This window comes from Papio anubis, chromosome 1 (genome assembly GCF_008728515.1).
Source record: "Papio anubis isolate 15944 chromosome 1, Panubis1.0, whole genome shotgun sequence".
NCBI classification, from domain to species: domain Eukaryota; kingdom Metazoa; phylum Chordata; class Mammalia; order Primates; family Cercopithecidae; genus Papio; species Papio anubis.
The window spans coordinates 122,936,598-122,962,588 of NC_044976.1; the positions used below are offsets into that span (position 1 = coordinate 122,936,598).

Consider the following 25,991-nt stretch of genomic DNA (forward strand, 5'->3'; position numbering starts at 1 on the left):
AGTGCTCCACAAAGGTTGCACTCAGCATGTAGTATTAGAAAGTCTTCTCTGGTTATCAAGGACTCTTGGAACACAGGGACTGTGTATTACACTGTAACAGAACAGCCAGCGCATGCAGTGTGTCTGGTACAAACTGACCTTCAATTTCTTTCATTCAAAGGTCATCTTTATCTAGAAAGTTTGCAAGAAGAGGGATTTTATCTTTCGTTTCTCCCATTTTGGCCACCCAGAGTTCCTCTTCAGTGCCATGTACTTTCCATGACAGTCTCAGCCATAGTTTGACATCACTGGGTATTTCTTGGTACAGAAATGCTTTACCTATAGATTGCTAGCACACAGGTGTTAGTAGAGGGGAAATCTCTAAGTGTGTGTACCTAGGACACTTCTTTCTTTCTAGCATCTAAGAAATTCAACTGTTCACAGAGGTTTCACAGGGGGGCACCCCAGTTTTTAACTTTTTCTTTGTAGACCATACCTGATGTTTCATTTTTATCTTTTCTTTTATCTTAGAAAGGAGATGTGTAACTCTTTTTGAGTTATTTAATACTTCTGGTGTAATTCATAAGGAACAATTGCCCCCTGTTTGATTAAAACATATTATTGTGAGTTTTAGCAATGTGGAATATATTATATTTAAATTTCAAATGAGTGTGGTCAAGGGATTATGGGGGTCATTTATGTACATAACCTATATATTTATATATACACACATACATATTTACACACACATACAATAAAGGCACATTAATGTTTATTCAAGATACCAGTGAAACTTTAGACATTTGTAAATATATTCTTAGAGAATAAAGGCTTTCTTTCTTGTAAACGCTTTGGACAGTGATTCGATCGAGGGAAAGATTAGATGTTGAGTTTTACCTTCTTTGGACTCATTATTAGTCTCTGAGTGCTTCACTGCTTTCTAGCGGTGGAATGTGGAATTACAGATGTATGGAATGAGTGCAGATGCCCTGACACAGAGCGAGCTTTGGCTTGAGAATCAGAAACCTATACCTTGGTCATAGCAGCACTTCTAATTAGCAAGTTAATCTCTTCTATTGTAAATAAAGTAAATCCATAGATTTACTTTACTGTCATCTAGCTGTGCAGAGGTAGAATGAAAATCTATGGATTTCTCTTTTTATTATAGGTATAGACTTACTTTATAATAGAAAGAGATTAAATATCAAATTTAAATTTCGAATTGTTCTTTGATTATTAGTATTTATTCAGTGAATAAATGGTGATTGATAGACTGGTATGAATTGGTTACTATTTAGGGTTAACTTCTATATACACAGTAATTTTGCTATCATTAATAGTATACCTGTAGCTTTTTCACTAGTAAACTAACAGACTAGTATTTTGTTGATTACATAGCATGATTTAAAGTTCAGAAAGTACAAGTCCTTCTTAATATTAAAATTTAAAACCCAGATTAAATAGATATATTCTGAGTCTAATCAGAAGAATGAGCCTGTTTTTTTTTTTTTTTTTTTTTTTTGTTGTTGTTGTTGTTGTTTCAAATAACTTCTGCTTCCAATACGGGCTTGTGATTTTGAACACTCACTGATGAATTTCAGTTTAGTTTGAATTCCAAAAGTGAAGGTGGAGGAAAAGTAGCTTGATTTTTGAGTGAAAAGAGGATAAATTTGGATAGCACCAATTTAATGGAGAGAATTATCACTCTTTTAATTAAGTATGGTGTGCTTGGCTTTTTTATTTTTACTTGCAAATTAAGGAAGTAATCTTTAAAGTTCTTACTAGTTCTGACATTCTGGACATTTTATTTGGGTTTTATAGTAGTAAACTTTCTACTGAGGATAGTATATTTTGTGCATAATTCTTCTACTAATCATTACTTCCCTCACTGTTCATAATAAATTCATGTATTTTCTCCTTTTAGGCAGGAATAATGTATTTTTAATTGTTTTACTTCTACTGGAAACTTCAGGACAATCAGCTTCTATTGAGAGTGATTCTTCCATTAATATCTTTGACAGAGAAAACCCATGGTGTATAACTCTTATTTCCAGAGCTTGGGTTGTCTTAGAAAGTAGCTACTTGGGATTATGTTTGATAACAATTGCTGTGATGATCATGATAAACTAGAACACCTGAGGTCAACTCATCAGTATAAAGCCTTTCTGTAAATGCTTTACAGAAGCATTGGGCAGCAATTAGATTGAGGAAAATATCAGATACAGTTGAGTTTTGTCTTCTTTGGGGTCCTTATTATTAGTACCCGAGTGCTTCACTGCCATCTAGTTGTGTGGAGGTAGAAGAAAACTGCATCTGATCCCACGGCAGGAAACTGTTTGTGTTTGTGGAGATGAAAGAGAAGAGAAACTATAACTTGATGAAACGTTTATTGCCAATTTTTATGAAGTACAGTTTTCTGGATCCTATATCCAGAAGGCCATGACAATAAATTTAAACATAGTTGTACAGAGTTCTAGTAGTGACACAAAAAGATGCAAATATTCTGAATATTCATGTGGGAAACTACTACATATTCTTTGTTCAGGATGGGATGTGTTATAATGTTTCTAGAGACATTTTGGCTCCTAAACCATGTCATTTAGCTCCTTGGATAGGTTTGTCAATAATTAATTAAAACAAAATCTGGAAAATCTAAATTTTGAAACTCTGAAATTTTTTTAAACCCTAATTTTATTCCCAACCACACAAATCTCACTTTATTATATAGTTCTGCAAGTAGCCCCAAATGATGTTTATTTTTTTCTTCCATTCACTTTTTTCTTTCTTTCTTTTTTTTTTTTTTTTTTTTTTTCTGAGGTGGAGTCTTGCTCAGTCACCCAGGCTGGAGTGCAGTGGTGCGATTTCGGCAACCTCTGCCTCCTGGATTCAAGCAATTCTCCTGCCTCAGTCTCCTGAGTAGCTAGGATTACAGGCACCCGCCACTGTACCCAGTTGATTTTTCTATTTTTAGTAGAGACAGGGTTTCACCATGTTGGCCAGGCTGGTCTCGAACTCCTGACCCCGTGATCCACCCTTCTCGGCCTCCCAAAGTGTTGGGATTACAGGCGTGAGCCACTGCGCCTGGCCCCATTCACTGTTTTTTAACCAAGGAGTTCAATGAATGTGGAGCCTTACAAAAACACCTGGCACCAAACAAAAGTAATATAGTACAGAACTATAGTTAAAATGAAAGAACAGACATATACCCCAACTACCAAAACAAGAGATCATGTTAAATACCTTAATTTCATGTATGTGTCTCATTTCTTCTCTGGGTTAGTTCTTATCTTGGGCTAGTTTGTGTTGGCTTCTTATTCAAAGTAATAACTCCTTTGTTCTTGGACATATTCATAAAGTGGGGTGTTGCTATCTACACAGAAGGAACCAGAGTCTGTTCTTTCCTTTCTGTGGTAACCACTGGCCTCAGAGCCTCTTGTCTGTTTATTGCTCACATCCTCACTGTATATTCTGATACCTCCTGACAGACTTGATTCTGATTCTTGCCTTTGTCTCCCCCACTGCATGTGGTCGTACTGCTTGATGAATATCTATACCTATACTCTTCAATTCCTGTAGGCTGTCAAGAAAGTGACTGAAAATGTATCTTTGACTCTTGCTGTCATTTGACTGCTTATAACTGTCATTTGATTGGCCATTGCTATATACTTGTCTTTCATTGGTACTGAATCCAGATTGACCCTGGACATCTCTTGATGGCCCATGACTTGATACCTATCTGGCAAAACCTGTGCTGGATCTTACCTGCCCATGAAAAGTTGTGTCTCCCAAATGTTGCTGGCTAGATCCATGTAAAACTATTGTATTGAACTCTAACTTCCCATGCCTAGATCCTAATTGCTCATGAGTGTCTTTCTCCCAATCTTCCGAATGCCTTTTATTATCAGTATGGGATTGCTGTTTTCTGATTGAACTAGATTTTGAATGGACATGAACTGATATGGATTGTCCATGGTCAGATCCAAGATGGTCATTTGACTGGCTATAGGTGCATCCCTCCCTTCTGGCTGTGTTATATCCAGGTTGAACATAGGTGTTGTTTGACTGTTTATGAGTTACTACAGAATGTCCATGACTAGATTCCTGACTTCTTATAATGGGTCCAGACTGATACTGAGAATCAATTGAATGTTCATAACTTATCATTGACTGTTCATGATTTAAACCGTGTCTTCCTGTTCCTTTAGTTGCTTTGGATACTATCAGGTCAGAACTAGAAAATGATTGTCAATGTCTAGACAGTTGCTCGTTTGTGGCGCTATCTATTGACCATGAAAGGTGAGAACTACAGATGCTTTTTCTGTGGCCACCAGAAGGCCCATACCCAGTGTATCCATAGTCATATTCCGCAGGTCCATAACTACCATGTTTCCAAACGTGACTTGATCCATGCCTTTGCCTTTCACTACTATGTGACTGAAAATGACTTGTTCTAGTAGATCTGGAACCTGTCTCTGTGGATTGTCCATAACCAGAATGGCCATGTCTAGTGGTATCTCCTGTCTGTCCATGAGTAGTTTCCAGTCTCCCATGAACGACAGATCCTGACTCTCCATGTTGGGATCCGGCTTGGCCATGAGTATGTCCTGAATGTGTGTGTGAGCCCCCGGAGTGCCCTTCACTGTCACTGTACTCACTGTGGCCAGATCCCCTTCTTCCAATTGTCCTGGAACTTGTCTGTATGGACTCTCCATGACGAGACTGGCCATGTCTAGTGGTATCTCCTGTCTGTCCATGTATAGTTCCCTGTCGCCCATGAACGGCAGATCCTGACTCTCCACGTTGGGATCCAGCTTGGCCATGAGTATGTCCTGAATGTGTGTGTGAGCCCCCTGAGTGCCCGTCACCGTCACTGTACTCACTGTGACCAGATCCCCTTCTTCCAGTTGTCCTGGACCCTCTCTGTGTGGATTGTCCATGACCAGACTGGCCATGTCTAGTGGTATCTCCTGTCTGTCCATGTATGGTTCCTTGTCTCCCATGAACAGCAGATCTTGACTCTCCATGTTGGGATCCGGCTTGGCCATGAGTATGTCCTGAATGTGTGTGTGAGACCCCTGAGTGCCCTTCACTGTCACTGTACTCACTGTGGCCAGATCCCCTTCTTCCAATTGTCCTGGAACCTGTCTGTATGGACTCGCCATGACCAGACTGGCCATGTCTAGTGGTATCTCCCTGTCTGTGTCCATGAGTAGTTCCCTGTCTCCCCTTGACCTGGGGATCCTGCCTCTCCCATGTTGAGATCAGGGTTGGCCGTGAGAGTGTGTCCTGAATGTGTGTGTGAGATCCTGAGTGCCCCTTCTGTCACTGTACTCCTGTGGCCAGATCCCCTTCTTCCAATTGTCCTGGAACCTGTCTGTATGGACTCTCCATGACCAAGACTGGCCATGTCTAAATTAATAGTATCTCCTGTCTGTCCATGTATAGTTCCCTGTATGTCTCCCATGAGCGGCAGATCCTGACTCTCCATGTTGGGATCCGGCGGCCATGGTGTGTCCCTACTCGTGTGTGTAGGCCCCCACAGGTGCCCTTCACTGTCACTGTACTCACTGTGGCCAGATCCCCTTCTTCCAGTTGTCCTGGACCCTGTCTGTGTGGATTGTCCATGACCAGACTGGCCATGTCTAGTGGTATCTCCTGTCTGTCCATGTATGGTTCCCTGTCTCCCATGAACAGCAGATCCTGACTCCCATGTTGGGATCGGCTTGGCCATGAGTATGTCCTGAATGTGTGTGTGAGCCCCGTAGGTGCCCTTCCTGTCACTGTACTCCTGGCCCAGATCCCTTCTTCCAATTGTCCTGGAACCTGTCATATGGACTGTCCACTTGACCAGACTGTGGCCATGTCTAGTGGTATCTCCTGTCTGTCCATGTATGGTTCCCTGTCTTACATGAGCGGCAGATCCTGACTCTCCATGTTGGGATCCGGCTTGGCCATGAGTGTGTCCTAAATGTGTGTGTAGGCCCCTGAGTGCCCTTCGCAACCATGGCCGCTCACTGTGGCCAGATCCCGCTGCCAGGTGTCCTGGACCCTGTCTGTGTGGATTGTCCATGACCAGACTGGCCATGTCTAGTGGTATCTCCTGTCTGTCCATGTATGGTTCCTTGTCTCCCATGAACGGCAGATCCTGACTCTCCATGTTGGGATCCAGCTTGGCCATGAGTATGTCCTGAATGTGAGTGTGAGCCCCTGAGGTGCCTTCACTGTCACTGTACTCCTGGCTGAGCCCCTTCTTCCAGGATTGTCCTGGACCCTGTCTGTGTGGATTGTCCATGACCAGACTGGCCATCTAGTGGTATCTCTGTCTGTTCATGTATGGTTCCTTGTCTCCCCATGAGCAGCCAGATCCTGACTCTCCATGTTGGGGGATCAGCTTGGCCATGAGTATGTCCTGAATGTGTGTGTGAGCCCCCTGAGTGCCCTTCACTGTCACTGTACTCACTGTGGCCCAGATCCTTCTTCCGTTGTCACGGACCCCTGTCTGTGTGAATTGTCCACGACCAGACTGGCCATGTGTAGTGGTATCTCCTGTCTGTCCATGTATGGTTCCCTGTCTCCCATGAACAGCAGATCTGACTCTCCATGTTGGATAAACGTATGAGTATGTCACAGATGTGTGTGAGCCCCTGAGTGCCCTTCACTGTCACTGTACTCACTGTGGCCCAGATCCCCTTCTTCCAATTGTCCTGGAACCTGTCTGTATGGACTCGCCATGACCAGACTGGCCATGTCTAGTGGTATCTCCTATCTGTCCATGTATAGTTCCCTGTCTCCCATGAACGGCAGATCCTGACTCTCCATGTTGGGATCGGCAGCCCATGAGTGTGTCCTAAATGTGTGTGTGAGCCCCCTGAGTGCCCTTCACTGTCACTGTACTCACTGTGGCCAGATCCCCTTCTTCCAGTTGTCCTGGACCCTGTCTGTGTGGATTGTCCATGACCAGACTGGCCATGTCTAGTGGTATCTCCTGTCTGTCCATGTATGGTTCCTTGTCTCCCATGAACGGCAGATCCTGACTCTCCATGTTGGGATCCGGCTTGGCCATGAGTATGTCCTGAATGTGTGTGTGAGACACCTGAGTGCCCTTCACTGTCACTGTACTCACTGTGGCCAGATCCCCTTCTTCCAATTGTCCTGGAACCTGTCTGTGTGGACTCTCCATAACCAGACTGGCCATGTCTAGTGGTATCTCCTGTCTGTCCATGTATAGTTCCCTGTCTCTCATGAACGGCAGATCCTGACTCTCCATGTTGGGATCCGGCTTGGCCATGAGTGTGTCCTGAATGTGTGTGTGAGACCCCTGAGTGCCATTCACTATCACTATACTCGCTGTGGCCAGATCCCCTTCTTCCAGTTGTCCTGGACCCTGTCTGTGTGGTTTGTCCGTGACTAGAGTGGCCATGTTCAGTGATATCTCCTGTCTGTCCATGAGTAGTTTGTTGTCTCTCGTGAACTGTGGATTCTGACTCTCCATGTTGAGATCCGGCTTGGCCATGAGTGTGTCCTGAATGTGTGTGTGAGACCCCTGAGTGCCCTTCACTATCACTGTACTCACTGTGGCCAGATCCCCTTCTTCCAGCTGTCCTGGACCCTCTCTGTGTGGATTGTCCATGACCATAGTGGGCATGTCTAGTGGTATCTCCTGTCTGTCCATGAGTAGTTCCCTGTCTCCCATGACCTGAGGATCCTGACTCTCCATGTTGAGATCCAGCTTGGCCGTGAGTGTGTCCTGAATGTGTGTGTGAGATCCCTGAGTGCCCTTCACTGTCACTGTACTCACTGTGGCCAGATCCCCTTCTTCCAGTTGTCCTGGACCCTCTCTGTGTGGAATGTCCATGACCATAGTGAGCATGTCTAGTGGTATCTCCTGTCTCTCCATGAGTAGTTCCGTATCTCTCATGAACTATGGAATCTGACTCTCCATGTTGAGATCCGACTTGGCCCTGAGTGTGTCCTGAATATGTGTGTGAGCCCCCTGAATACAATTCACTGTCACTGTACTCACTGTGGCCAGATCCCCTTCCAGTTGTCCTGGACCCTCTCTGCGTGGATTGTCCATTATGATAGTGGGCATATCTAGTGGTATCTCCTGTCTGTCCATGAGTAGTTCCATGTCTCTCGTGAACTGTGGATCCTGACTCTCCATGTTGAGATCTGGCTTGGCCATGAGTTTGTTCTTGTGATTGTGGTCTATGTGAGCCCCCTGAGTGCACTTCAGTGTCACTGGACTCACTGTGGCCAGATCCCCTTCTTCCAGTTGTCCTGGACCCTATCTGTGTGGACTGTCCATGACCAGAATAGCCATGTCCAGTGGCATCTCCTGTCTGTCCATAAGTAGTTTCGTGTCTCTCATGAACTGTGGATTGTGATTCTCCAAGTTGAGATCCAGCTTGGCCGTGAGTGTGTTCTTGTGAGTGTGGTCTATGTGAGTGTGGTCTATGTGAGACCCCTGAGTGCACTTCACTGTCAGTGGCATCACTGTGGCTAAATCTCTGTCTTCCAGTTGTTCTGGAACCTGTTTGTGTAGACTGTCCATGACCAGAGTGGCTATGTGTAGTGGTATCTCCTCTCTGTCCATGAGTAGTTCCTTGTCTTCTGTGAACTGTAGATCCTGACTCTGGGTAATGAGATCCAACTTGTGTGTGAATGTGTTCTGAATGTCTGTGTGAGACCCTTGAGTGCACTTCACTGTCACTGTTCTCACTTTGGCTAGATCTTCGTCTTCTACTTACCCTGGACCCCGTCTGTGTGGATTGTCCTTGACCAGACTGGCTATGTCTAGCTGTATTTATTGTCTGACCATGAGTAGTTTCCTGTCTCCCGTGAACTGTGGATCCTGACGCTACTTGTTGAGATTCACCCTGGCCCAAGCCAGTTGATTGACCTGAGCCTGAACCATATTGGCCAAATCCAGTGGACTGACCTGAGCCAGATATATGTTGTCCAGAACTAGAGAAATTGTCTGAGCCAGACACATGCTGTCCAAAACCTGTGGTTGGACCTGAGCCAGACTCACGTCGGCCACAGCCAGATGATTGACTTGAGCCAGTACCATGTTGGCCATAGCTAGACTGACCTGATCTGTACTCATGCCGTGCAAAGCCAGAGGATTGTCCTGTGCCTGACCCATGTTGTCCAAAGCCAGAGGACTGACCTGAGCCCAATCCATATTGGCCAAAGCCAGAGGATTGACCTGAGCCTGACCTGTGTTGTCCAAATCCAGATGTCTGTCCTGAACTAGACCCATGTTGACCATAGCTAGATGACTGACTTGAGCCAGAACCATGTTGGCCATAGCTAGACTGATGTGATCTAGACTCATGCTGTCCAAAACCAGAGAATTGTCCTGAGCCAGTCCCATGTTGTCCAAAGCCACTGGACTGACTTAAGCCTGATCCATGTTGGCCAAAGCCAGAGTATTGACTTGAGCTTGACCCCTGTTGTCCAAAGCCAGATGTCTGTCCTGAACTTGACCCATGTTGACCATAGCCAGATGATTGACCTGAGCCAGAACCATGCGGGCCATAGCTGGACTGATGTGATCTAGACTCATGCTGTCTAAAGCCAGAGGACTGACCTGAGCCTGATCCATGTTGGCTGAAGCTGGAAGACTGACCTGAGCTTAACTCGTGTTGTCCAAATCCAGATGTCTGTCCTGAACTCGACCCATTATGACCACAGCCAGATGATTGACTTGAGCCAAAACCATGTTGGCCACAGCTAGAATGACCTGATCTAGACTCATGTTGCCCAAAACCAGAGGATTGTCCTGAACCAGACCCATGTTGTCCAAAGCCAGAGTACTGACCTGAGCCTGATCCATATTGGCCAAAGCTAGTGGATTGACCTGAGCCCGAACTATGTTGTCCAAAGCCAGATGTCCATTTAGACCCATGTTGGCCATAGCCAGATGACTGACTTGAGCCAGAACCATGTTGTCCATAGCTAGACTGACGTGATCTAGACTCATGTTGTCCAAAACCAGAGGATTGTCCTGAACCAGACCCATGTTGTCCAAAGCCAGAGGACTGACCTGAGCCTGATCCATGTTGGCCAAAGCTGGAAGATTGACCTGAGCTTAACTCATGTTGTCCAAATCCAGATGTCTGTCCTGACCTGAACTCAACCCATGTTGACCACAGCCAGATGATTGACTTGAACCAAAACCATGTTGGCCATAGCTAGACTGACCTGATGTAGACTCATGTTGTCCAAAACCAGAGGATTGTCCTGAGCCAGACCCATGTTGTCCAAAGCCAAAGGACTGACCTGAGCCTGATCCATATTGGCCAAAGCCAGTGGATTGACCTGAGCCCAACCCATGTTGTCCAAAACCAGATGTCTGTCTAGACGCATGTTGGCCATAGCCAGATGATTGACTTGAGCCAGAACCATGTTGTCCATAGCTAGACTGACATGATCTAGACTCATGTTGTCCAAAACCAGAGGATTGTCCTGAGCCAGACCCATGCTGTCCAAAGCCAAAGGATTGACCTGAGCCTGATCCATGTTGGCCAAAGCCAGAGGAATGACCTGAGCCAGACCTGTGTTGTCCAAAGCCAGATGTCTTACCTGAGGTAGACCCATGCTCATCATAGCCTGAGGATTGACTTGATCTAGACCCATACTGGCTACAAGTTTGACTTGAGCCAGCTACTTGTTGTTCGAAGCCAGAGGACTGACTCAAGCCTGTTCCATATTGTTCACAGCTAGTAAACTGACCTGAACCAGACCGATGTTTACCACATTTGGAAAATTCATTTGAACTAGAAGAGTTTGAAAAGCGGCCACAGGAACCATGTTCATGTTGACCATTACTACAAGACTGGCTACCTCCAGACTCATATTGTCCACAAAAAGAGGACTGACTTGAGCCTGTTCTCTGTTGTCCTCCACAGTTCTGTGGTTGACCATTTTCTCGAGCTCCGTATCCCCTCTGACTATAGGACTGACTACAGGAGTTAGACTCAGGTTGACCACATCCAGAGGGCTGACCTCCTGAGACACAGTCATGGCCTTGTCCTCCATTAATTCCTGACTGACAGCCTGACTGAATATAGCTAGAATGATTTACTTGCCCTCCAAATCTATGTGACTGACAAGAATTTGAAGCATTTTGTGGCCTTCCGCACCCACTTGAATTGCTATAACCACATTCATGACTTCGACTATCTCCTGAACATGAACGGCTAGACCCAAGCTTTTGTCCTCTACTTCTTGACTGAGTAGAGTTTGATTCATGCCCACTAATCTCCAATCCACATGACAGACCACCATGACCTTTCCTTTCCCAACTCTTTGATCCAGATCCAGATTCATATTCTTCCCCAAATTCCCTAGAAGGGCTAACATGTGACTTGTTTATTCTTTCCCTCAGTTCTCCAGAGCTGAAACCATGTCTCTCTTTGCCACTACTCCATGAGTGACCAGAGCTGGACCTGTGGTACCTTTTCTGAGATCCCTCTTGGTTTCCAGAGCTGGATAAATTACCTTGTCTTCCTAGCCTCCTGGAGTTGGACCCATGTCTACGTTTCACAGTTCCCCTTGAGTGCCCAGAACTATATCCATGCTCCTCTCCCTCACTCCAACTTGAATGTCTGTAACCTGATTTATGTTCTGGGGTATCCTCTTCATCCTCTTCTGTTTCACTTTCTTCCTCTTGGTGTCGGTGACCACGCCTATGCTTCTTTGACCCTGAAGCTTTGCAGTATTCTTTGCTGAGGACCTTGTTGCAGGCCATAGTCAGCTTGAATATCATCAAAAGAAACTCAGTAAAGTCCAATCTTCTGTCATGATCTCGATCCAGCATGTGCATGATGACATCCACTGTGTCTGGATCATCTGGGTTCTGTATATGAGTGACATACCAAGGGAGACCTGGTCAGCCTCACCTGCATACTCAGCCAACACATTCAAATAGTGCTGTGAAATTGTGGATGTTTGACATGATGTAGTTTTAGTCCAATGGAGGATTACTTTAGGTTAATAGAACCCAGTAAATGTTAAGGGTTAATAGAAAATAAAGACTACTGGGATCCTCAGAAGAAGACATTTCAAGGATTTAAGCTAAAGGATTAAGTGCTTAGGTAAGGCCTACAGGAAGGAGTGGAATAAACTAAGTTCAGTAACTGATATTTCTAAGTTTTACATAAATTGTAACTATTACATGATTACATGTTAATATATTCCATGTTAGAATTTATCATATATTATTTTGAAGCTAGTAACTGAGTCCTCTTTTTTTTTTTGAGACAGAGTCTCACTCTGTAACCCAGGCTAGGGTGCAGTGGCACGATCTCTGCTCACTGCAAGCTCCGCCTCCCGGGTTCATGCCATTCTCCTGCCTCAGCCTCCCAAGTAGCTGGGACTCCAGGGGCCTGCCACCACGCCTGGCTAATTTTTTGTATTGTTAGTAGAGACAGGGTTTAGTAGAGACAGGGTTTTAGGGTTTCACCGTATTAGCCAAGATGGTCTTGATCTCCTGACCTCGTGATCCACCTGCCTCAGTCTCCCAAAGTGCTGGGATTACAGGCGTGAGCCACCATGCCTGGCTAACTGAGTCCTTTTTAAGTAGATGGAATAAAATGCTGATATTTTATTTTTGATTCTTAATCATAGCTATTTTGTCAGCTTGCCATGTAGATGATTTCCCTTTCTATACTTTTTTTTCCCATTTGATAAGATAATTTATTCATTCATGTCCTAGCACAAATTTATTTTCTGCTTTTTCTAAGGAAAATCCTGGGTATATAAGAAAGTCTGAGAGTCTATAAGGTAGGAGTGCATAGGTGGAAAAGTGAGGATGAAACATTCACTTTCTTTAAAATATATGCTGCTTTAACAGACTTTCTGGCATCCCCAAAATACTGCTCATAGAGGTTGCTTAGAGTCTACTGGGGCTGTGCACATTTTAGCTGATCTGGATCATATAACAGAGCATGTACAGGACTCCAGGAGCCTTCAGTTCTGGCACATGTTTCTCACCTTCAGAACTGGATGAAACTCTTTCTCCAGAAGTTCCTTTAGTTCATCCTTGCTCAGTGTGCCACACTCCCCATCTTGCTTGGTGTATTTGTAGAAAACATCAATTACAGTGACAACACTTCTCAAGAGGTCGGTCATCTTTTTGCAAGTTTAAGTGAACCTGGACACAGAGAAACAAAGAACCCTATTATTCATATTTTCCCCTTTTAACTTATCAGCAATTTTCATTTTAATAATAACCATCATGATTTTTTTAACTTCTTGTTTCTTTTTTTTTAAAATTATACTTTAAGTTCTAAGGTACATGTGCGCAACGTGCAGGTTTGTTACATATGTATACGTGTGCCATGTCTCTTGTTTCTTTTAAATCTCAAAAAGTAAGAATGGGCCAGGGATGATACAACACTGTTGAACACAATGAAAATTAACTTTGTTAACTTTGAGTTACTTTTCTATGATCAACTCTTGGCATGTTACTGTTTCAACTGAGTATAGACCTCAGGTCTCTATATTTCTTGTCATGGGTAAGTATAGTCTCTACATAGTATCTACACTTTGAGTGTGTTGTTCTAAGGCTTCCAAAGTTTCCAGAACCAGCCAGATACCATGGCCTCAATCTGCCTTTCTAGTTTCACTGCTTTTCTTGAGTCAAAAGTGACAGACCTTCCACCATGCACATCTGTTTATCCTATGGGCACCAGAAGCTAAACTGGACCCTTAAGGCCTTCAGCAAATTAAAAATGGGTGAAGGGGCTCAAAGTAGCTTGGTGTTTTAGAGGCATGAGATAGCCCTCAGTAGAGCTTAGGAACTCTCTTAATGTCAAGCACTTGACCAAACACCCTTCTCTTTAAATAATCAAGAAGAAGAGCTCAGCAATGCAAGCAGCAGTTTAACTAGTGGATAAGTAGATCTTGGAGCTCTGGGAACCAACACTGAACAAGGAAGGGACTCTGCAACAGTCCCAGCTGCCTCCCAGTTTGAGCTGGACAACCCAGAAAAGAGAGCATGGAAAAAGACTGGAACAGAGTGTGGAATGGCCTAGAGGAAGGCGAACTTCTACTTATATTATTCTTGTCCATAAAAATGAACTTATTCCAAAAAGACCCCAGAATAAACTAAACTAACCAAACAAATAAGCAAACAAAAAGAAAATAAAATGAAAGAAAGAAACAAAAAAGAAAAGAAAGGCAAAATATACGTGAACTCTGCCTTAGTTTTTATCCCTAGATTTCTACTATGGACAGCACCAAATATTCATAAATGTAGCTGGATGAATTATCTCTCACCTGCTTCACCAAAGGAACAAGTAGGATAAAGCCTGATGCAGCTTGCAGGGTGACGATGGATTGGGATAATGACCCTTATATAGCTTGTAGTGAGTGAGGTGACTCATTAAACCTAACTCCACCTCTACATATTTACCTTCCTCCTTCACATTCTCATCTACAGATGATTGCAGAGAGGCTAGTACCAGCCCCACCTTCCAGTATGAGGACATGGTTGCAAGATACCTTTTTTTCAGGGTCATATACATGTGAAAAGCACAGACTTTGTTTTAGAGGACTCATGTTATACATTTCTTTTATCTAGTACCCACAGAAAGTAGCAGAGTGTAAGATGTTTGCAAGGTGCACAATAAATGCTTATTTAATTGAAAATTAACCTGAGTCACTAGGTTCACCTAATTCACGTCTTTTTTGTAATAACGAAAAGTGACATTTATTGAGAATGTACTATGTGCTAGATAGTGTGCTGAATACTTTAAACATGCCATCTCAATCTTTACAATATCTATACTTTTAATTATGGGAAGATAGTTGTGTATGATTGTTGGGTACATGTGATGTTTTGATATGGGCATACCATGTGTAATGATCAAATCAGAGTAGAGTAATTGGGGTCTCCAGCATCTCAAGCATTTGTCATTTCTTTGCATTAGGAACATTCTAATTCTACTATTTTAGTTATTTTAAAATATACAATAAATAGTTAACTATAGTTACCCTATTATGTTACCAAACACTAGATCTTATCACCTCATTTAATCTTCACAACCTTCATACGAGATATGTATTTATTATCCCATTTTACAGAGACAGTTGTGGAAGCATAAGGTTCTTCTCCAAGGTCATAGCTAGTAGGCAGAGAAACCAGAATTTGAACCTGAATCTACCTTATTGCAATGCCATTGCTCTTTACCATCATACTAGCTTACTTCTGTGTATTTATCACATAAAACTATCATGCAAAAATTATGCACCATTTTGGGAGTGTAAGGCCCACTCAAACACAAATAACATAAAAAAGTAACATACAGAGTGCTGTTAGGAAGAGGGGAAACATTCTCTGACCTTGTGAAGGCTCATTTCTAGGCTAGAAACGTGTAATTGGCTATATATAAAAATAATGTTTTCAGATGTGTTCAGGGTGAATTTAGAGTGGGCTTTCTTCCAGCACTCTGCTACCCACTAGTAGTCTGGCATCTTTAGGGCCTGGACCCTTGGGAAAATGTTCACTTATATACGGAAAGTATATCAAATATACTTGAGGGCAACAAAAATAATCAGAGAGTTGCAAGTCTTAAGTATGGAGAGCCAATTCTTCTGTACTTCGTTACCAGGTGATAATGGTGAGGATGATGAGGAGGATAGCAGCTACCATGAAGTGCTACGTGCTTACTATCTTCTATACATGGTAGGTTTACATACTTATCTATTTATTCCTCAAAATAACCCCACTTTATAGATAAGGAAATGAAAGCCTAGAGTAATGTAAACATTTGTTACAAATCACAGCTAGTCAGTAGCAGCACTAGAACAGATACCCATGCTATTTGATGCTAAAGCCTAGCACTTAAGCATATATATTCTACATATATGGAGTCAATAAACTCCTATCTGGGCATTTCTTTGGGGCAGTCATCATATCTTACTCATTCTACCATCTAGGAAGCACCTAGAGCTTGGTAAACACTAAGAATGAGTGTCTGTTCACAAAATGTTAATGAATATGCCCTTGAAATATGTCAATTGCTCACATAGCCAAGGAATCCTAGACCAAAACAACCACACAGAAAGTTATGTTTGCTGTTGGATATTATGGTCATTTTCAATCATATGCATCTTTTGGAAGTGCATTTTTGTTAAGATGACTGCTGTGTCAGAAAGACTTTCAGGCCCCAGATTCCACACTGAGACAGAATTTTAAAGCCATTTTTGCACTGTCAGTCCAGCATTATAGTTGAGAACTCTGAAACTCCTCCACAGTTCAGAACTCCATTATTCACTCTTTTGTATTCTTTGCATTTAGGTCTCTCTTCCTCTTCTCACTTGCTTAGCATAATGGATAAAATTATAGTCGGAAAGACCTAAGTTCTAATCTCAGTTTTGCCTCTTACTGTGTTTCTTGTACAATTATCTAATCTTTTCAGCTTCAGTCTCCTAAATTATAGAATGGGAACAATAACACTTACCTAACAGGCGGCAATTACTTAACATGAAATTGCTTAGTACCCGCCTGGCATATAATACCTTCTTAGTACACTATATAATTACTGCAAACTTATTTTGCTAAATATTTCATATAATCTATCACAGCATTTTACACAAAGAAAGTACTTGATAATGTTTGATAAAAACGAGTTAGAAGCCACTAGTAGTCTTTTAAAGGTAGAAATACTACGTCTCTGTCAAAAGTGTTGCCTAGAAGGTAAGTCATGGTTTTGGACATGTACCCTAGAACATAAAGTATAAAGAAAAGAAAAACAAACTAAACCACATTTTTTGGGATATAATTCACATATCATAAATGTCAACCTTTTAATCTGTTTTCTGTTTGCCCCCAGAATACTGTGCTGGCAGTGAGCTGTACTTTTTTTTCCCTAATTGGGAAATGGGTTAAAGTATACAGTTCATTGTGTGTGTGTGTGTGTTTATACAGAGTATGTGCAATTGAGTTATTGTTCTTACGATGTCTATGTCCTTAAGTGAGTTTCCTCACTTCTCAATGGCTTAGTTTTCCCTCTGTAATAATCATAGGTGTTATTAGTGTCAGGTTCCAACTGGACAGATGGCAGGTCATTTCAGCAGCAATTTTGGAGAATGATTATTGTTCTCATTTCACAGAAGCCTATGCACTCTTTGGAAATAAATCCAAGTACTGGTTTTAAGTACTGAATTGATACCTGCAGAAACTTTTGCCCTCCTGGGTTCTGAAAGATTATTTAGTTCAACAAAGCGGAGGTCTGAAGTCCAGAGGAAGGGCACAGTCAGTTACACCATTTCTCTGTATCTGGGCCTTCTTCCTGCCTTATTCTACTCATCTCATCACCTTCTGCTCATTCCATGTCTACATTGCTCAGGCTCTAGACACTACCAGACTCTTTGATTTTAGGCCCATTTGGTGAAGCTTATGCACTGTTGGCCACTGGATTCTTGAAGAGGAAGCTATACCTTAGAATGTTAAAAGTAACTTTAATTGGACCTGTGAAAGTTCCAGTTTTTGGCTTTTCCACTGCATGCCAGATGAATTTTGTTTCTACATCTCATCTTTTTTTTAAATTTTAATTTTTAAAAATATTTATTTATTTATTTTGAGACAGCGTTTCACTTTGTCACCCAGGCTGGAGTGCAGTGGTGTGATCATGACTCAACACAGCCTCGATTTCCCAGGCTCAAGTGATCCTTCTTCCTCAGCCTCCCAAGTAGCTAGGACGATAGATACGTGCCACCATGCGTGCTGATTTCTTTTTTCTCATCGTATTTAAGGTGGTGGAGGTTCTCCAAGTTAAAATAATCTGTTTTACTTCCTGTCATGTTCAAATTAAGAACTTGCCCTAGGGCCCAAGTGGGTCTTTGTCTATCATAAGAACCAAACATTTTCTCTATGTTGTAACTATTTGGAACTCCTGTTTGGGGGGTCTTCAGTGAACTCAACTTAGAGCTGATACCTGAGAATTGATTCAGGGACACTGATGTGCAGTAAGTATCTGTTTTCTGTAAGAACAGTTTAGGGAGATGTCCTTGGCTTGCAGTATGATATGGTAGAAAAAACATTGACTTTGCAGTAAGACAGATAGATCAATTTGTATTACAGCTGCAACACACACTGCCTGTAATATCTTGGGAACATTTCTAAGTCTGTCTCTGTTTTCACACCTATGAAATAGGGACAATTACAGACACTTTAGAATTCGATAACATTAGGATAATGGTTAGCACATAATAAGACTTCAATATATTTTCCTTTCTTTTCTTCATACTGTCAAGTTTAATCTGACTTAGAAAATTATCAATAAGTTTTGGGCCTGATAGTTCATAAAGATGATTCTTAACTCCGTTCCCTCCTTGTGGTCTCTCTTCTTAGGTGAAATTGAAGGCCAGCTTTTGGAACTCAGCCTTCCAAGGAACTTAAAATTTCTGTTATGAAGAGTCCCTGAGGAAACTGGATCCACTAGCTACACTAGCTGAGAATGCCCACACTCCAGGATTTCATTTTTATTTTGCCACATCATTGTTGGTATCTTAAGATCAATGTACTGGAGCAGCGGGGTCTCACAAAGAGGATACCTGGTAACACACCCAGGCTTTCAGAATGCACCATAGGGCTTTAGTGACTTGTCCAGCTTCAGCTGAAATGTGTCTTCTGGGACCTACTAATGCTTATTGAACTTTACTGGATCTCAGAAGCTGGGTATCAGAAGCTCAGATGTTCCTTGGAGCTACGATATCAACAACCTGTGATGACAGAGAGAAGGTTGCTCCATGATGGATTTGGAAACTTACTGGCTAGCTAAACCTGACTGAATGGGAAGGAATGTGGATAGCTTTGGAACTCTAGTTTCACTAGATGAGCTGGAATTTGTATTTTGACAAATTGCAAGTTATGGCTATTAAGTAATGCAACTGATTTTTTTCCCTTAAAACAAACAATCTAGAATCTGTGTAATCAAAATAATTTCTCTAAAAAGGCTGCAAGTATACACTTAAAATGTTGGGGCATTCAGAGCATTTGGAACATTACATTTTTTTGAATATTAATTGGTAGATGAAAATACCAACTTTTAAGTCATATGTTTGAATTTTTGAAACATTAATATGCATTTAGAGTTTGTAAGTCAAGTGAGTAAGGTAAAAACTGATAAGGTAAAAAAAAAAAAAAGAGGGAGTTCCTTGCTGAGTGTGAATTTAAAGTAACTAGACTTCCTTTTGTCCAGTGGCTCTCAATAATTTACTTCAGCAGGCATTTTTTTTTGAGGATATTCTATGATATCATGACCCTTCTTGTAGGAGCGTGCTTTCAGTGGTGAGGCAGTCTGAGAATGTGTGAAGCAGTGTAACGAAGCCAGACCAAGATTGAAGCTTGGCCTGGGATTTGAGCATTAGGAAAACTGTTGAAGGGTTATGTATACATCACACACACACACACACACACACACACTCTCTCTCTCTCTCTCTCTCTCTCTCTTCCATACTCCCACAACAATGTATAGTATTTACTATACATTGCTGAAGATCTATAACATGGAATGCCTAGTGCTAAGTGCAGTGTCCTTAATGAAATTATATTGGTTTGGAATTATTTATGAGTTTGGGATTATTTGTCAGTACCCTTAAATGATCTTGACACTCACCTATTTGAAAAGATATTGAGGATTTGCCATTTGATATTGACCAGGGTGTATTGTGCACAAAAATATTGTGAATATACATCTGTCTGTCCTTAAATCACTGTAAGTTTTAACTGGAATAGATTTGCTCCACAATATTCAGTAGGGCTGATATTTCATGCCTTCTGGATGAGAAAAGAATTGGCAAAAATTATATCTTGGGCTGCCTCGCACATCTTTGAACAGGATAAGGGAAAAATAAATATAAGACTTATGAGTTATGGCATCAGGCTTTAACTTTAATTTATGAATTAAACCAACAATATTATTGATTATTGCAATTATCTATGTTAATTTCATTTGTTCTCCTTTGAAAATTAATTATGTTTATCTTACTTATTGTGAATAAAGTCACTCCTCTCATGTGCTTATTTCTTGACTCTGGCACTAATTATTCTTCAGTGCCTAGATTTCCTGGAACAGCTCATTTTAAGTAACTCCTGAACATTGGACTCTGAGAGGAAAGACAGTAAAGTGAGATCTGTGGAAAAACACATCTGCAAATGTCTCATTTTTTTCTCCAGGGTTAAGTTTTCTTCCTTGGAGACTCTTGTCTTGAAACAGTGATACTAGATCACCAGCTTAGCAAGATAATTACAAAAGGCAGATAGAGTAATTATTTTACATAACTATTATAGGGTGACTAAGATCTCAGGGAATGACTGTGTTCTGTAATCCACTTGCCCCACTCAATACCCTGAGTTTTATACAAGCCAAAGACACTTGGAACAGAATCTGACACCTGAGGCTCTAGGGTCTTGGCCTAGGGAAACTAATACTTAACTTTTTAAGTGGTCATTGATGACATCCCACTCATTTCTGAGATGGGTATGGTTTGAAAAGCAGGTGTATTCATGGAGAGTAGGGCTTGGGACCTTTGCTGCAAGAGGAGAAGCTATTAGCTTAGACTTTTCTAGTAGGGACTTTCTCACACCTGTTTCCTAGATCTGGTTGACATAGAAGAAATCAAGGAACACACAGGGTAGGACTCCTAAAGGAATATGTTTTTTGGCTTTTTCCTAAAAACTAAAGCAAAAACATTCATAGCAAAGCAGTTTAGCCCAGTGACTAGTAAGAGTACAGACATTGGAATCTGACAGATCTGGATTGGAATTCTGCTTCAGCCATTTACTAATTATGTAACTTCACATCTCTGTGAATGGGGGAAATTTTCTTTGCAGGGTTGTTACAAAGCTTAAAAGAGTTAAGTCAAGTGCCTAGAACAGAACAGCCATTCAATAAATGGTAGAAATTTTTGTTTTTACACAAATTTTAAAAAAGTACTGTTTTCTGCATTTGTTAGAAAGACTATATTTTCTGTTAGTGAATGACATCATCATCATAAAAAATTACTTTTACAAGTTTTGTTTTGAGAATTAAAATCATATATTAATCCCAATCACATTGTGTTGGGATTAATCAACATCTCTGCGCATCTAACACCGTATAAAAGTGGCCTGTGATTGTTCTGCTTGGAAGTGGATCTTGGTTCTGGCTCAGTTGGCTGGTGGGCCACGTTGATTAAAAATGATTACAGTGCCAATAATCTTGATATTGTTTATGATGCTAATGATAATGATGCACACTCTGCCTATGATGAAGAAAGAATCCTCAGATCACACCCACTTATTTTTAGGGCAGCAGGTCAAAGCATAGGCCCTGAATTTGCCTGTGGGATACATAGATTCTCTCCTTCTTTCTAGCCCATTTAGTCTATGACTGCTTCTCTGGAAGCAGGGGATTTATAGTATATTTATCCAGTTCTCCAATAAATAATCTTATTTGCTCTGGTTGTACTCTAGCCCCTTAAGCCTCCTCTTGGTTGTCTGTGGTTCTTAGTCACCTCATCCTCACTAGGAAGACCTACTTGTCTCAGATATTAAATCTACGGAATCTTTTGGAGTTTTATAAATAGAAGAAATTTTCTGTTCCTTCTCTTTTATAAGGAGCCAGATTACCAGTAGTTTTTAATGGATTATAGATCTCCTGACTTCTCTACTTCCTGGCTCTTGCCTTCTTATCCTATAGAATTCTGACTGGGAGTAATAAATGGTTCAGGTTGGTCTAAGTAGCAGGGAGACATTTGTTGACTGGAGGTCTTGTATGAGTGTGTATTCTGCAGCTTTAAAGCCTTCCTCTGCCTAAATGTAAAGCTGACGTATTAATTTCGGCTGCTTCTTTCTCCAGCCAGCTTCTCAAGGCTACCAGGAGCTGCAGTTCAGCTGAAGCAAAGCCCAACCAAATTAGGTCTTTGTGTGAAGCCAGAGGCAAGTTGAGGCAGGTACATACCAGCCAAGTTTAGAACTTGCTTGCTGTAGGACTGGTTCCCTCACCTATTAGTTCCACAACCCAGCAATCTGGAGTCTAGGCTGAGCTGCTTGTCAAATGGGATTGTGGGTCATAAGGCAGGCTGGATCTCTATTTTGAGAATGGTAGTAAAGGGAAGGCCCTTTAGATGTTAATTTAAATGTAGATTCCATGGCCCCTATCCTAAGAAACACAGAGGTTGGCTGTTTGATCCGTATCTCCACCAAACCCACTTTTCAACTTGAAAAAGGAGTCTCATATGCTTTAATTCTTACACCCAATAAGTTTTCACAGGAGCTAATGTATGTTGGATCATTGGGAAAGGAATAGGAGAAAAAACATTAAATATACAACTGCTCATTCTGTAGCAGCAATAATATGAGAGCTAACCCCCAGACCTTTTTGCCAAACACAAAAGATAAATAGTATGGTACAATGCAAAAGGCACTAGATCTTTCTTAAGTTCTTTTTTCCTCTCATCCTCAGAGGCAAACTGTTAGTAAATCCTACCAATTTTATCTTCAGATTATAATCAGAGTCTTTATCATCTCCACTGCATACTTTATCATCTCCACTGCTACCATCCTGGTCAAACTGCCATCATTTGTTGCTGGTAGTACTAGCCTCCTGACTGACACAACTGCTTCTACTCTTACTACCCCACAGCAGGGTGTCTAATCTTTTGGTTTCCCTGGGCCACATTTGAAGAACAATTGTCTTTGGCTGCACATCAAATACACTAACCCTAAAGATAGCTGATGAGCTAAAAAAAAAAAAAAAAAGGCAAAAAGAAAAAAATCTTATATTGTTTTAAGAAAGTTTCCGAATTTGTGTTGGGCTGCATTCAAAGCTATCCTGGGCCGCGTGTGGCCTATGGGCTGCAGGTTGGACAAGCTTGTTCTACAGTCTACTGTCAACTCAGTAGACAGTGAACATTTTAAAACAGAAGTCTGAGTCTGAGCATGTCATTCCCCTGCTTAACACCCTATAGTGGCTTCCATCTTGCTCAGAGTAAGCCACAGGCCAGAGAGGGACTAAAGGATCTCTGATCTCATCTCTTGTTATTCCCCTCATCCTCTCTAGCCACACTGGCCTCTTTGATGCTCCACAAATGTGCCAGTTACATACCCATCTCAGAGTTTCCTCTTTCTGGAGTGTGCTGTACCAGATATTGCCCCCTTATCTCTTTTAAGTCTATACTCAGTTATTGCCTTCATGATTCTCTGGCCAAGATGGAGTAATATGGATTGGATTTACCCTCCCACTTTTGTCACTTAAAATGAAAAAAAAGTTTCCACCCACTGCATTACAGGAAAGATAAATGAAGGAAGCAAAACAATTTCCCCAACTTAAAGCCTGGAGAAAGTTTCCAGGTCACAGCACAGTAGAGGGAATCCAGGCAAGGACACCTTATCAAGAGGACCTTACAATTCTAAGAAAAACTGATAGAACTATGAGAAGAAATAGTCAATTATCATCAGAGATTTTAAAACCCATTTCTCAGTAATTGATAAAACAGAGACAGAAAATCAGTAATTATATAGAAGCATGAAGAACACTATCAACTAATTTGACTTAAATGATATTTATAGAACACTCCACTCAACAGTGGAATATACTTCCTTTCAAGTGTACATGGAACATTTATCAAGATAGAAAAATTCTGAACCACAAAACAAGTATCAATAAATTAAAATTATTCAAATCCTACAAAGTATGTTCTCTGATCACAATGAAATTACATTAGAAACAATAGAAGGAAATGTGGAAGCTCAAATATTTGGAAACCAAAGCACACCTAAAAATGATTTATGGACAAAAGAAAAAATGAAAGAGGAAATTAGAAAGTATTTTGACTGAATAGAAACGAAAAGATAAACATATCAAAATTTGTGAGTTGCAGCTAAAGCAATACTTAGAGGAAAATTTATAGTACTGAAATGTCTATATTAGAAAAGAATAAAAGTCTTAAATCAATGACATAAGCTCCTGTCATAAAAACTAAGAATAAATATGAGCAAACTTTGTCAAAAGTAGGAAGAAAAGAGATAATAAAGGTAACAGAATAAATCAGTGAAATAGGAAACAGAAAAATAATAGAAAACCAGTTGAGGCAGAATGTGGTTCTTGGAGAAGATCCATAAAATTGAAAAACATTATTTGACCCAGCCATCCCATTACTGGGGATATACCCAAAGGATTATAAGTCATGCTGCTATAAAGGCACATGCACATGTATGTTTACTGTGGCAGTATTCACAATAGCAAAGACTTGGAATCAACCCAGATGTCCTTCAGTGACAGATTGGTTTAAGAAAATGTGGCCCATATACACCATGCAATACTATGCAGCCATAAAAAAGGATGAGTTCATGTCCTTTGTAGGGACACGGATGCAGCTGGAAACCATCATTCTCAGCAAAATATCGCAAGAACAGAAAACCAAATACCGCATGTTCTCTCACTCATAGGTGGTAATTGAACAATGAGATCACTTGGACACAGGAAGGGGATCATCACACACAGAGTCCTATTGTGGGGAGGACGGGGGAGGGATAGCATTAGGAGATATACCTAATGTAAATGACGAGTTACTGGGTGCAGCACACCAACATGGCACATGTATACATATGTAACAAACCTGCGTGTTGTACACATGTACCCTAGAACTTAAAGTATAATAAAAAAAATTGAAAAACATTTAGGCACAGAGAGAGAGAGATGATACAAATTTCCAATATCAGGAACGAGAGAGGAAAAATCACAATCTGCAGATTAAAAGGATAATGAGGGAATATTGTGAATAACTTTAGGCCAGTAATTTCAACAATTTAGATGAAATGAACAAATTCCATGAGAGACACCAACTAGTAAAGCTTACTGAAAAAGAAACAGCTAACCTGAATAGCCTTATGTCTAATAAATAAATTAAATGTGTAATTAAAAACTTTCTCACAAAGAAAACTCTAGGCCCAGATGGCTTCACTGGTGAATTTTACTAAACATTTAAGGAAGAAATGATACCAATTATACAGAAACTCTTCCAGAAAACTGAAGAGGAGGGAATACTTCCCAACTCATTCTATGAGAGCAACATTACCCTGATACTAAAATCAGACAAAGAGATTATAAGAAAACTATGGACCAATATTCCTTGTGAAAATAGGTACCAAAATTCTTAAAACATTTTGGCAAACCACATTGAACAGTGTATGAAAAACATATGTTACGACAAATGGGGTCTATCCTGGGAATGGAAGGTTGGTTCAACATTAAAAATCAATCATCGTATCAAACTAAAGACAAACTATACTATCATCTTGATAAATGCAGAAAAGGCATTTGATAAATGTCAACATCCATTTGTGATAACGAAATCTCTTAGCTAAACAGAAATTAAAGGGAACTTTCTCAACCTGATAATGGGCATCGACAAAATTCCTATAGCTAGCATCTTACCTAATGTTGAAAGACTAAATGCTTTACCTCTAAGAGGAAGAGCATGGACCAGGTGTAAAGGCTTATGTGTGTAGTCAGCACTTTGGGAGGTTGAGGCAGGAGATCACTTGAGGTCAGGAGTTTGAGACCAGACTGGGTAACACAGCGAAACCCTGCCTCTACAAAAAATAAACAGATTAGCCAGGTGTGGTGGCACGTGCCTGTAGCTACTCAGGAGGCTGATGTGGGAGGATCACTTGAGGCCCAGAGGGGCCAAGGCTACAGTGAACCATGATTGCACCAGTACACTCCAGCCTGGGAAACATAGTGAGACCCTGTCTCATAAAATAAAATAAAATAAAATAATAAAAAAGATTTGGGAACATAAATTTCCTTGCTCATACTCGGCATCATAGTGGAGATCCTAATCAGTGCAACGAGACTATAGGTTAGAAAGGAAGAGGTAAAACTCTCTTTATTTGTAGGTGACATAATTATCAATGTAGAAAATAACAAAGAAATGTAATAAACACACACAAAAACTACTAGAACTAATAAGCGAGTTTATCTAAGTACATAAGGTCAGCATACAAAAGA

At 41.1% G+C, this 25,991-nt stretch overlaps 2 protein-coding genes across 2 annotated transcripts; both read right to left on the reverse strand.

The window, feature by feature from the left end:
* Positions 1–2,349: 2,349 nt before the first annotated feature.
* Positions 2,350–7,840, reverse strand: LOC116274937 (filaggrin-2-like). The gene is made up of 2 exons (XM_031666372.1): positions 6,878–7,840; positions 2,350–5,220 (listed from the first exon to the last, which is right to left on the reverse strand). Exons 1-2 carry the CDS (start codon positions 7,838–7,840, stop codon positions 4,225–4,227), a joined length of 1,959 nt encoding a protein of 652 aa, XP_031522232.1. The 3' UTR covers positions 2,350–4,224.
* A 2,138-nt stretch (positions 7,841–9,978) lies between these two features.
* On the reverse strand, positions 9,979–22,472 carry LOC101021311 (filaggrin-2). Its single transcript, XM_031652804.1, has 3 exons — positions 19,614–22,472; positions 12,982–13,141; positions 9,979–11,845 (listed from the first exon to the last, which is right to left on the reverse strand). Exons 2-3 carry the CDS (start codon positions 13,117–13,119, stop codon positions 10,076–10,078), a joined length of 1,908 nt encoding a protein of 635 aa, XP_031508664.1. The 5' UTR covers positions 13,120–13,141; positions 19,614–22,472; the 3' UTR covers positions 9,979–10,075.
* Between the last annotated feature and the right edge of the window lie 3,519 nt (positions 22,473–25,991).